This window comes from Notothenia rossii (genome assembly GCF_949606895.1).
Source record: "Notothenia rossii genome assembly, chromosome: 1".
Lineage (NCBI taxonomy): Eukaryota > Metazoa > Chordata > Actinopteri > Perciformes > Nototheniidae > Notothenia > Notothenia rossii.
Genome location: NC_136912.1, coordinates 14242204 through 14256134, shown reverse-complemented (window position 1 = coordinate 14256134; position 13931 = coordinate 14242204). Strand labels below are relative to the sequence as shown.

The 13931-nt window shown below is 42.2% G+C and overlaps 1 protein-coding gene and 1 long non-coding RNA gene across 2 annotated transcripts in view; both read right to left on the bottom strand.

The window, feature by feature from the left end:
- Positions 1–9747, bottom strand: part of LOC307036827 — a 101346-nt gene extending 91599 nt beyond the window's left edge. The window contains exon 1 of the long non-coding RNA XR_013807483.1: positions 9394–9747. This is a non-coding gene — a long non-coding RNA (uncharacterized lncRNA). The remainder of the gene's footprint in view (positions 1–9393) is intronic.
- Positions 9748–12578: 2831 nt separating this feature from the next.
- dctpp1 (dCTP pyrophosphatase 1) lies at positions 12579–13853 on the bottom strand. Its single transcript, XM_079668688.1, has one exon. It carries the CDS (start codon positions 13726–13728, stop codon positions 13195–13197), a length of 534 nt encoding a protein of 177 aa, XP_079524814.1. The 5' UTR covers positions 13729–13853; the 3' UTR covers positions 12579–13194.
- Between the last annotated feature and the right edge of the window lie 78 nt (positions 13854–13931).

Below are 13931 nucleotides of genomic sequence, written 5' to 3'. Positions count from 1 at the left end.
CCATCTAGCATTCTCATCCAGGTGTATTGTTTAACGGAGGGATGCTTCATCCTCCACACATCCACTAAGTCAGCCTCTCTTATCACCTGTGACAGTAAAAGGGACGACTGAGGATGAGGCTCCCGTCCTATTCTGTCTAAAGTGACATTAGTGCAAACGTTCCAGTCCCCCCCCAGTATAACACACTCCCCCTGTACACTAGTGTCTAGCTTGTCTTTTAATAACTGAAACACAGATACACGTGCAGGGCCCTGATTGGGTGCATACACATTAATAAAGGTGAAACTGAACTCTAACAGTTCCACTTTCACCATCAGGGCTCTACCTGCCACTATCTCAGTGCTGGATAACATTTTTACATTTAGAGAGGGGGAGAATAAAACAGCTACTCCAGCACTAAGGTTTGAGCCATGACTGAGTACATACTGACCCCCCCACCACATCCCCCAGTCCGTCTCATTCAGGCTATCACTGTGCGTTTCCTGCAGAAATATCAAATCTAATTTTTTCTGATTAAAGACTTCTAACACTAAAGCTCTTTTCTGTGCACTTCTACCCCCGTTCATGTTCAAAGAAGCAACCCTTAAAGCCTGCATTAGAGGAAGGAGACAGAGAGAAAGAACAGACAGGTACACACAGCAGAGAGGAGACACCCAGTGTTGCATGATCATGTTGAAATTATTTAGACCTTTTCAGTTTCTTCCCTCTTTTGCTTCCTGGCGTATCTTTTTTCACAGCAGTTACATGCCTCCTGAGACGATAACGTTTCTTTTCATCCAGCAGGTCTAACCCTACAACTTTCTGAAGAGTTCTCACTGTATGAAGAAACTTGTCAATGTCAGGGAAAAAATCTCTCACTTCCACTGACTTGCCAAAAGACTCGTCTAAAAAGACATTAATCTCTTCCAAAGAATATATCTCTGCGTTCTGAGAGAGACTATCTGCAACTGAACCACAGTCAGAATCCCCCTCACCGTCTGTGTCCATCTCTGTCACCTCATTATTGTCTGCAGCCTGTTGAAGCTCATTTTTCCGCCCAGAGCCAGACGGCAGCTCCTTCTGTGTGCCAACAGCCTCTACCTGTCCCACAGCACCAGTCCTCACCTGTCCTGCTACATCATCTCTCACCCGTTTACCTGTTTCCACATTTTTTCCTCTCACACTCACCACACTCTCTACAGTCCCTGTTTCATCTCTCACGATATTCATCCCTACTTCCTCCGCAGCCACCGGGGCCCCGGCGGGTGCAGCAGCAGCCCCCGCGACACCGGGTCCCGCTGCCGCGGACCAGGCCGCCCCGGGCTCGGCCGCCCCAGTGGCCCCGGCCGCCCCAGCGGCCCCCGGCTCGGTTGCCCCAGCGGCTCCCGGCCCGGCCGCCCCAGCGGCCCCGGCCGCCCCCTGCTCGGCTGCCCCGGCGGCCCCCGGCTCGGCAGCCCCGGGCCCAGCCGCACCCGGCGGAGCGGCGTGCCGTCTATGTGGACATGCAACACGTTTGTGACCCGACTCCCCGCACTCAAAACACTTTACGCTCCCTGAGCTCGCATAAACCATATAAAAACCCTCTTCGTGCCTCACCCGGAAGGACACATCTAGTGTCTGAGTGGGACAATTCAGAAACATGAAAACCTGTCTCCGCAGAGAATGGACATGTTTTAACTTTTCATCCTTACACCCCAGAGCAACAGTGCGGAGACTACTGGCAAACTTACCAAAACGCTTCAGCTCCCGTTCCAGCGCCTCATTCGGGATGAACGGAGGAACGCCAGACACAGTGATACGCGTGGACGGTGTCGCCAGCGGTGAAACTTGAATGTATTCCTCGTTTAGCATTAATCCGCTCTCGATAAGTTCCGCCACATATTTCTGGTCTTTCAAAAAGACCACGACCGCTTTGTTCATGCGGGAAGCATAGGAGATATTTTCATGACCGACCTGGTCCCCCACAGCCAGCAGCACCTGCTCCACTCTGCTTGCGGCCTGAGCCACCAGCCGCACTCCGTGTCTCAGAGACACCGGCGGCGCCCCGGAGGACGCCATCCCCGCCACGAGGCACGGAAAAACACTAAATTAACAAATTAACCGTACTTGCAAAGGGTACAAAAATCCCAACGAAAGATCATACAGTTAAAGAAACGATTGAAACAGAAACAAAAGAGTTAAAGTTGAAATTCCCTCTGCCCTCTTCAAACACACATCCACCACCGAAGAAGAAGAAGAAGAAGAAGAAGAAGAAGAAGAAGAAGAAGAAGAAGAAGAAGAAGAAGAAGAAGAAGAAGAAGAAGAAGAAGAAGAAGAAGAAGAAGAAGGAGGAAGCCCCACTGGTTCCCCCAGGTTTGGACTCCTCAGGAAACTTTAGAGAGAAAGGGCTCCTCCCTGTGGCGAGGCTACAGCTGTCCATCTCAATGAGAGACTGCTCCATAGCAACAGTCCTATAGCAACAGTCTCTTTGAATAAGGATAGCCTTGGACGCCATTCAGAGAGTATCTTGTCTCCTCAGTACTCAGAAACAGAGGACATTGTAAAGGGACTATTATATCACATGCAGGCTGCTTTGCAGAAATTCAGCCGCCTCTTCTGCTTCTTATATAGTTGATACAAGTGAGTGCATGCCGTGACATTGTAGGAGAATGAGGTTCCCCTCCAACTACAGATTGGTGAGTAAAAAAGGTCACGCTCAGCAGAGAAAAGCAAAAAGGTGAGAAATTGGTCCGAACAGAAACAGTTAGCATGAAGACTTAGGTTCTGCATATGAATAACAACCTCTCTTAGCCCCCTCAGGTGGAAAAAACCAACCAAGTATTTGTCACTATGCATTTAAACTTTTGCCCTTTCTCATTTCCACAGTCCGGATGATGAATCCTTCAAAACACTGAGCTTGAAATGAGACCAGACAGCACCGAAACTTGCCCCATATTGAGCTTTCCTCAGCCAGCCAAAGTCCAATTTCAGTCCAACAATGCAGGACTTTGATCAGTCTATACGGCTGATTTAGGATGCCACTACTAACTGTCTGTCACTCCTACGCAGCCCCCCAGGAGCCGTGGAGCCGTGGAGCTGAGCATGCTGGGATTAGGACATGCCAGGAAATCGGTAGATGGGTGCTACTAGACGGTGGCTGGTTTCCAGATCAACATATTATGTCAAGCCAAGAAGCGCCCTGACACCATGTCACTCATAGTATGATAGGATGTCAGTTTGTCTGAGTATTTAATCCAAAAAAATTGAAGTCTGGTGATATATTATATGTTTTGTTATTTACAAATCCTGCAAAACCAATATTGAATTGATCTTAAATAAAGCCAGAGCCCCAAATACTGTAATGGAGCTCACACCTCTGTGCCAAAAACCTTTATTATTCTCCAAAAACTATCAACTAAATACACAGATGAGCCAGATGAGGGATTCAATCATTATTGCTTTTGTTCTTTGCTTGCACAGTAGTACACTCAAATACGACGTCAAAAAGGCTCTTCAGAGGCCAAAAACGTTTTCTGACTGAATATGTCATCGTTCCGAACAAGGACTATCGTCAGCACACCTTTTACAGACAACGTAAAGCTAGAGAAATAAATAGACAAACAGCAAGGACCAATCAATAGGCAGAAACGCTGTAGACAAAACGCGTATGCTTACACCCCTGCCCCACCACCGTATTTAAAGTAATTGGAGTATAAAAAGTATTCACCTCTATATTCAATGGTTGATTGCACATCTTGAAAAGCCTGGATTCAAGACCTCAAACCCTTTTAGAATTGTTGCCTTATTATTTTTAATATATCCTAACATTGAATACTCTTTTATGTCCTTTACTCCACGTGACCAAGTTTACCCTTTGACCAGTGCTGCCTGTCAGCTGCTCATTAATTGTATTTGAATGCTGCACGGCTCAATCCAAAGACAATCCCCCCGCCTCTCACTGTCACTTATTCGCTTTGTTGCTCTTGGCTCCCTGCGGCCATTATGTGAATGGGACTTGTGCTTGTTCTGTCGCACTTTGATCATTCCCGTTATTAACCACTCGCCAGATACATCTGTCAGATGTGCTTCACCGTTAAGCTTTTACACAATTTAGTGCCTGCTGCAAAGCACAATGTCAAGTATCTACAGGGGTTGCACAGAATAGCAGCAGCAACACCTTTGCAATCTAATGCAATCTGGAGCTGAAGCCATGCAACACACACACATCAAATATAAAACAATGCCCACTTTCTGTTCAGGCTGTCAGGAGTGTGTGAGGATTATTGCAGTTGCATTGTAATGCTAGGCTACTCTAAATAACCTACTTTTTGCTTAAAATGTACATAAAACCACAATGAAAAATAGAATAAAAGGTACATTACTTGATAACTTTTTGTATTTGTTTAAGTTTATATTGTTTGTTCTTTTGTTTGCTGCAGGTCTCACTGACACAAAGAGAAATTACATGACATGTTAGTCGCTTTTATCCAAAGCGACTTACATACTCAATACTGAGGCCAATCCCCACAGGAGCAATTTGGGGTGAAGTGTCTTGCCCAGGGACACAACGACATGCTGACTGCAGTGGGGTTTGAACCTGATCCCAACACCAAGGCTCTATCCACTGCGCCACACGCCTTCCAGAAACAGGAATATGTCAAAGGAAACTGAGATCTGAAAGCTCCTGTCAATAGAAATAGCCTCACAAACTCTTTATTATTAGTCTTGCTGTAGAGGAAAACACACATTTTCTATCATAGAAAACACGGTTCCTTTGCGTTTAGGAAGTCAACACTTTGTTTTCTCTGCATGTTCCATTTTATATTTGTTATATTCTCAAATGTAAAGTTAGTCAATAATTAGCTAACAAACTCATTTCAACTGAAGTAATGTTGTATTCTTTGTCATCCTTCACATATGGTCTTATATTTTATATTTGACTTATGTTCAAAGTGTCAGGACCTCGACGCAAACTTATGAACCCAAATGCACGACCCAGAGACAAAGTATTGAATGTAATAAAAAAGTGTATTTATTTTCAAAGTTCAGGTAATCCCTCTTAACAGAGTAGGTGGTGGAAATAACATAAAGCCCTCCCAAGGAGGAAGAAACTAGCATAACAAAGAGAGGACTTAATAAAAACGTTAAACCAACAAAAATAAACAAACATAACAAAACCTGACATGAGAGAAAACGATCCTTTCTGAGCTGAGGCTTTGCAGAACCATTCGAGAAAGCAAACAAGACGAACTGACACAGGACAGGGGAGAGACAGGACTATTTAAACATGAGGTGATTGGGAACAGGTGGAAACAATCAGGGGCGGGGCAGACACTGATGATGGCGGGAAAAACACACAAGGGGAGGAAGAAACAGGGCCTGAAATGAAAGACAAGGTAAGTACAAAATAAAACAGGAAATGACAGACAACATACATAAACATAACTAACACATTTGACGAGACACAACACAAAGTTAAACTAGAAATTTAACATTTAATCTGAATATAAATTGCCATCAATTAAAACAGTGGGAGTAAACATTTATTCGACTAAATAAAGATTCCATCAATGGGAAAGCCTCTGCCTCGTACATTATAGGTATGATTTTTTTTATTAAATGGTCTGCTCAAATTAAAAAGTGAAGGGCATTACAATTCTACTTTCCTTCACCATTTCCAACCATGCATGCTGTTGGAATATTAGCAAAATAAATTAACTGATTCCTGCAGAAAGCACCAGGCAAAAGACTGCAGGATTAAGCACTACGTCCCCCTGAGAGACGGTGTGTAGTTAATCATTACAGGTGATATGCATTTTATTAACGTAGATGGAGAATTTATTACTGACAGAGAATTGTTCAGAGAAACTTTTACTTGGTGGCTAATTCTCCTCCCCCTGCTACTGAGAAATGTAGAACAGCTTGTCGAGTGGCACTTGTCGTGGTTGACAGTTATGATAAGTCTGTTTAAACAGAACATTGGCAGCTATGTTTTTCACACCAAGTTTATATAGTCACACGTTGAAATCAACAGCATTATCCCATCAGTTTCACACTTCGCTAGCTGTCACTTTTCATAGTTTTGCAGTGCTTGATTCAAATAAACAGCAGGCTGTCAACAACTGCACCATCTTTGATGGGCTTTTTTTGTTTTCTCTTTTCATTGCTGGAGAGAGCCACAATGAAACGTCAATACCGCAATGTGCAGCAAAGGAACAAAAAGAATATTCACCAAACTGTTATTGTTCAGAATCCTGAAACAGCATGGCGGAGGCTGGCCTGTGCTTGACACTCATTCATTTATTCATTGAGGCTAAACGAGTTCAGTTCAATTCACTTTCAGCATTATTTGTCAGAGGAGGAAAACTTGCTTGCATCAAAGAGTATGAACAATACACTACATTTAAAAACAATAGGAGAGAGCATTTAAAACAAAACCTTCTGCATACAAAATCAACCAACTGTGAAAAGAGGCCCACGTAGATCACAAGAGCATCAGAGGCCTGCAGCTATGATTAAACTCATAATAACTTGTTAAATCTGTATTCATTAGATGAATACACAATACAGTGTGGACAATTAAAGGGAAGATCAATCAGTTGAATGGCTGTAATAATACATTGATACAGAGTAATTCAGTGTATTTGGTGTCAAGGAACTGACCCCATCACTCCCTGCAAGCAAACACCAAACTCAGCACGGAGAAGATCGGTGAGTGTCAGTGATCAACTCCTCTAAGGGAGTCAGAGCCCAGAGTTGGATACTGGTGGTGGATTGGGGTTTATAACGTGCTGGATGAGCAGCAGCAATGCTGACGTGGTGTTTGCAGCAGGGTGTGTAGGCTGAACACCAGCTGACACATGGCCAAATATCCCAATCCTCGCCTCAGACATGCACAGTCATTCATTATTTGGTAAATGTACCCACTTGTGGCAGGCTTGGAGATTGGTACAGCACTAACTATTTCCAGTAGCTGCACTCCACAATTTTTTTCCTACAACATTGCAAAATGAAAAGTACCTGTTTTTGGTCATCTTTCGTGTTATACAGTAGCAATGTTTTCATGCTTTGCTTTAAAGGTCCCATGTCATGGCCATTTCTACTGATCATAATTACATCGTTGAGGTCTAGGACTAGAATAGATTAACATTGTTCAATGTTCCAAACTCACATTGGTTTCATCACAGCATCTCTGTGTAGTATGTTTATTCACTCTCTGTCCTACACGCCTTGTTGGAGCTCCTGCCCCCCCACCCCCTCCCTGTGAGCCCACTGTGCTCTGATTGGTCAGCTCGCCCTCTATGTTCTGATGAGTCCACCACCGTTACAGCGGAACATCAGTGATTAAGTGTTACAATGGCGTTAGCAACCAGAAGATGACACCAGTAAGGACAAACAGATGAGAATGCTGCGTGAGGTCTGGGTGCTGTGTTGACGGGAGGTTGCGCGGCTCGCTGCTGCGAGGAGCGGACAGTGTGAGCTGGGATCATTTCCTGCTTGCTGCGTGGGGTCTGCAAGACAGCGAGACATCAAGAATGGACGCGGGAAGGGGGGGGGGGGTGCCGAGGGGGCTACAGCACCCCCATCTGCGAGGCTCCACTAGCACCCGCGCCCCCAAACGCGGTGCACCTACAGTGTAAGCGCGCCACAGTTTCGCCGCTGAGAGAGTGTGTGTGTGTGTGTGTGTGTGTGTGTGTGTGTGTGTGTGTGTATGTGTGTGTGTGTATGTGTGTGTGTGTGTGTGTGTGTGTGTGTGTGTGTGTGTGTGTGTGTGTGTGTGAGGAGCTCCACATTTGGACCAATGGGTCCATTTGGGTAAGGTCGCGTCACTGTACCCAGGAAGAAAAATAGAAATCTCCAACGAGGCGTTCTGGGGCAGCATAGACAGGTCTTTTCTGTGTCAGAGTTTTACTCGCTACAGGGTGTACTTTGAGGGTTTGTGACTCTGCAGACCGTTTACATGCAGAAAAACCTTCATAACACACAAGGGGACGGGTAATAACCGGAAAAAGCATGACATGGGACTTTTACATTTTGCAAACTACAGTTTTTCAGTCGTTTTCCAAACTAATGTTCAGGTTGTTGTCAACGTGCATGGCCTGCTTTGCTTTGCTTTTTTAAAATTGATGAAGAAGAATTGTGATGGCCTGTGCATGCAGACTGTATCACTCACTAGTAAAAACATGTTTTTTGTCTGTGTGGGTTCTTCTTCTTAGTTAAGTTATGTAAAGCTCGGTTGGATGCAACAAAATCAGATGCTGTTGGTACCTGTACATGTGGATAGATATGTAAATTGTAATCCCTGTACATTTGCTGTATGATGTCCTTTTCTTCTTCTGTTGTTTATGTTTTTATGTTTTCATGTGGAACCTACTGCTGCAGGTCTCCCTTGAAAAAGAGATCATTGATCTCAATGGGATTTTACCTGGATAAATAAAGATTTTGAATTTAATTGAATTGAATGTTGTTTTAAAGGAATTGTTTTAGTGTGTATGATTACTACCTGTATTTTTTACTCTACCTTTTAGTTATGACACTTTTCATGGGTTGTACACAACTTTTTCTGGAATACAAGTAAAGATGTTTACGTAATTTGTGAGATAATTTTGCTGATTTCCAGTGTGCATGATGATGCTGTAAAAACAATTGTATTTCCCTCAGGGATGCATAGGTATAAAGTTTACATTAAATGAAAATACTCAAGTCAAACACCTCAAATGTGTAATTAATAACTTATGTAAATGTACTTAGTGTTTCATTTTAACACTGACAACATGGCAAAGACAAAGAGTAACAAAGAGTAACAATCTCAACTGTTGTAAAAAAGCAGATCACCATGAATCACGAATAAGAGCCTGGCAGCTCTTATAGAAAACCAAAGAATAATAGAATGAAGGAGAATTAAGTCACACGTCTGTGGAGAAAATGGGACTGTGACTAACCATTATATAGGCTTTGCAACAATAGCCGTGTTGAGTTTCCCTTAAAGCATTACAGGAAAAGTGAAAATGTGAAATGGATTGTGCACTAATGTTTATATTTCTAAAGTCATTAAGCAATACATTACACGTTGTAAAGCCATTATAAAGTACTGTATAATCCTCTCCTTGAGCCGCAATTTACAGTAGCAACTCCACAAAAACATCACCAACAACCCGGGGGGCAAACTGTAGAAACAATTCACTCAAACTCAATGCATTTGACCACTTTGCATTGCAAGATAACAGCATTAAAGCATCAAAAATAAATGTGCCCAAAGACAACATTGAAGAAAACATTAGCAATTGTAAGCAATAAATTCACAACTTGCATGAATGCAAACATTGCACATGCAAACAATAGAAAAACAAGCTAGCAAGCAGTCAATAGCAACAGTGGAAATACTGCTAATACAGTACATGCTTCAAGTTGGTAGAACATGCAGCTAACTCTTACCTTAGATTGGTGAGATGAAGCGGCGATGAAGACATCTTAACATTAAGACCAAATCCTTGGGAAAGTTGTCCTTTAGTAAGAGTTGTGGTACCCTATGACAGGAAGATGGCTAATATGTTAGCCATGAAGTGCAAGTATTGCTAAGAGACATAGCTAAAATAACTAGCTAATGAAGTCGACTGAAAAAAAACATATTCTTCTTCAATTTCGCCAAGAGAAAGCAACATTACTTGACTTTTTGACAGTTGTGTTGGCGTTTTTTCAACAACTTCAGTTCACAAAGCAGCAGGTGGCAGTAGTTTTCATTTAGCACGGGTAGCTTAAATAAGTGCGGTTAAAAGAGACGTCACTAGCTTAAATAAACCCGTGCGTATCTGTTGTGATTACTGTGTCACGCATAGTGGTGGACAATCATTTACAAGGCTATATTAACTCAAGTGCTTCGGTCCAAAAGTATTTCTATGTCCTGCTACTTTATACTTCAAATCCACTAAAATGCATGGTTGACATTTATTTGACAGCTTAGTTACTTGGAAGTTTCAGATTCATATTCATCCAATAATAGAATATATATACATATTACTGAAATGGGCTGCACAATTAGAAGGCCTACTGGGTGCAAAACATTTTCAAGTCACAATACAAATTGTGTTTCTACTTTATAGCTTCTACATAATATTGTTAAGTGCATTGTAAAAAAATGCAGATGAGGGGAATTTTGTGTTTTCAGCAATGTGTTTTATGGCAACGCATTAGCCTGTAACCAAATTCACCCTTGAGAATAATAAAGATTGAATTGCAAACCACAGGGACACTCGTATAAATGTTTAATTTTTGGCTGGGAGCTTTGCTTGAAACACTGCCGTATTGGCTCAGCTGTAACATTTATGAAAAGGAAGCACATTTTCAAGAAGTTGATGTTCTGAATGGATCAGTTTGGGGTATTTAAGATGCCCTTGTCCCTGACAGCCTTACACAAATGGGAATAAATCAGGCCTGTGTGTTTGTGTGTGTGTGTGTTTCTGTGTGTACACGTGTATGTGAGGGATGTGATGTGAACCCCTGCTGTTGGGTAACCCCACTGTGTGAGATCTGACAGCTCCCACTGCTGTCTGTATGACAGGATAAAAGAGCATCAATGTGTGTGTGAATCAGATAGTGAAAAGGAGGAGGAAGTGGCCAGAAAAAGACAAAGAGAAAGCAGAAGCTTATTCACACACAAGAAATAAATACATTTACTCAAGTGAATGTCTCTTTGAAAGCTTATCTGTGTGAGCTCGGACAAACTAGATGTCCCACAGCCTTTTGAAAACCACAAAAACCAACAGCAGGACTGATGGTATCTGCCGGGTTGACCACTATAAAGTAGAAAATCTGAGACCTAACCATCAAAGTCTAAAATGTAATTGAGCCCTTAGCAACGTCTTCAGACAATGAATGGCACCATGGGAGCCTTCTTACTTCTTTCTCAAAGCAAAAAAACATGACAACTCCCCTGTGATCTTTCAGTTTTTAAGAACAATGAAGTCTTGAATTGTTGATAATTAAAATAAAAGCACGGTGAGTGTTAATCTTGCACTTAAAGATAACAGGTGTGCTTTTATTTCCCACTTTAAAGCAAAGAAAATGTAGAAATAAATGCATCCTTGAAAATCTATTAGAGATGCACTTTGCAGTTCTAGTTCCTCTAAAGCAGCCCTAGCATAAAAACCTACAATTTACCATGACATTTGTAAGGCGGTTCTTACTCTCAGAAAACATTGCTTTATTTTTAGCCTATCCAAGCCATTTGTCCACTCTTCTATATAAGTATGACTTAGAGCGTACATGAAGTCCACATGATGTATTATGATTTCTTAGAGGAATGGGTTTCTTCCAAAACTTGTTCGGGCTAACTTGAAGTAGTAAATGTACTCTCAGAGAACAGGAATAACACTGATGCAGACTGAAAATGGTTACATGTTACTCTCCTGGGATGGCAGCAATTTCAGTTTTCTACCTGACTGGAACACGTGGTCACTGAATATTGAGAGAGCCTCTTCAAAGTGTCACATTCTCCCATTTAAGACACTGTTTTGCAATGCTGTTCACTTTGCACAACACAACTCATGTGAGCTGGGGCATGTGTTTTGGATGGATTCTGCTAGAAAAATTGACTTCAATATTCTGCTGCAAAGCAAGCTGTGTAGAATTTGTAAGGAAACCTTGAGGAGCTAAAGATTTAACATGAAAAACAAATATATTCTACTTCATTTGAAAAAAAAAGCAAAAACAGAGCCCTTGTTTTTCCATAACCTTCACTTCAAAAAGCCTAAAATCAAAAGGATGGATTTACACATTCCAGTGCCAGAAGAGGAGGAGAGTTTAAATATCAGAGTTTCTGGATACACACCAAGGGAGTGGACAATTGTTCATTCTTAATGTGGCATGCCGTGTCATATTTACTTAAGTTAAAAGCTGTTTACTTTGAAGCGAGGCTCAACTTGCACACAGAGAAACATTTTAGTGATGCATGACTCTTCTCCTCTACAGCCTGTGGATGACTCATGCTTCTGAGTGACTATCAGAAAATACAGCTGAGGGCAATGTTTGTTTCTTGAAAAGTATCAAAGGGAAAAATAAGACAGACGTTTTTATTACTGTGTTATGCCCCTGTCTTGTACACACACAGACATGTTTTGCATCTCAAATCTTTGCTGAAAGATTTCTCCAGTTGAATATATCAGTCAAGTCAAACCACAAACGCACTAAGTAAATCACACTTCCTTGTGGTAGTTAGGCCTGAATGTAAGAGTGTTGCCATGTTTGTGAAAAAAGGTAAATTAATGCCAGTTAACAGTAATTGTTCTCTTAATGCTAATGTATTCATTACCAGGTAACTTTGTAATTTTGATTCTTGTAAATGGAAGATGGGTTAATTTGTTGAGGTGCATGTGAGGTGGGTTGAATTATTAGAGACAAGTTATATCAATGAGTTTTAGAAATACCTCACAATATGCGATGGAAAGCATACATACAACATTATAAGCTCTTTAACCAGCTTTACTTCAATGCTTTTTATAATTCAACCCTTGGATTAGGTATATCCTTTAAACCCATAATTTAAGCTGTTGAGTTTACCTTTAACAACGAACTAACCTGTTTTCTGGTTACTGAATGACAAAAGAATGGGAAATACACAGGAATGAATGAAAGCAACTTTTACTTTGGAAAAAATGGGACATGCGATGTGAACACAACAGAAGATGGGCTGATTCAAATGATGGAAAAGGAGGATAAACAAAAAAAAACAATTAACACAAAAAACGATTCACAATTACTCTTTTGTCAGGGATGGTCAGGACTATAATCACATGCTTCATCTCCATCAACTTTCTAATCCAATCCATCACACTCCTAAACTGGAGAAAATGTATAAAATGTTGAGTGAGAAATACATTCTTCGAAATACTCCCCAAAGACACTGCACAACAGTCATATTATCTGCTAAAGAGTATGCACTGCCTCAAACTCACACAGGGACATCAAAGATTAGGAGTAAAACAATGCTTAAAAGTAAAACTCAATAAAAGCCAGAATTCCCCAAATGCCTGTCCTAATAAATGTGTGTGTGTGTATGACTGAACATATAACAGTAGGCTCATAGGCTAACACATTTGTGTCACAGAAAACACACAAGTAAAAGAGGGATTCATAGGCATGTAACAAGTAAAACCAGAATACATTTGTAATAAAATGTTCAGTAGTAGGTCATAATTATTCTGCAACATGAATCCCCTGATTGACATGTGCCTCCAAAACTCAGTCCTCGTACTCAGTGTACTTTTTGGCCGACCCATGCACTTTGTTTGCGGGGTATTTCAGTCGATTAAGGGCCATTTTCCGAAGCACTGCTTGGGGTAGATCGACTCTACACTTCTCTGCGAGCTCCACCAGGTAGATCAACACGTCGCTGAGCTCCTGGGCCAGATGCTCTCGCTCGGCCTCGGTCCAGTCCGGCAGGCCCTCGGCCACCTCTCCCCTCCACTGGAAGAGCTCCGACACCTCGCCCACCTCCCCGACCATCGCCAGCAGCAGGTTGCGGGGCTGGTGGAACTGATTCCAGTCCCTCTCGTCCGTAAAATGCGCCTGCATCCTCCTAATGTCCTCGATGGTGGGCTCGGGGCTGAAGGCGAACCTCTCTGACCCGGCTCCTGCTCCGTTCTGTGGCTTTGAGAGAGCCGATGCCTCCGTTGTTGCTCCGTTGACAAGTGACTTGTCGTTGTTGCTGGTCAAAGACACTGAAGGCTCCTCACCGTTTAATCCAAATGCGTCTTTTCCGCTCGTAGCCATCATGTTTTTTACTTGCGCTGGCTGAAAAAACAAGTTGAACAAGCTGTTCAACAACTACCATGTGAAGCACTCCCGCCAGATGTCAAACCGGATATGATGCGATGTATGTCGGAAACCGGAATCTCACCAATGAGCAGTGTGACTGGGCTTTGTAGTTTTACCATGGCAACCAGCGTCGTCGAAACTCATATAAAATGTCACTTAAA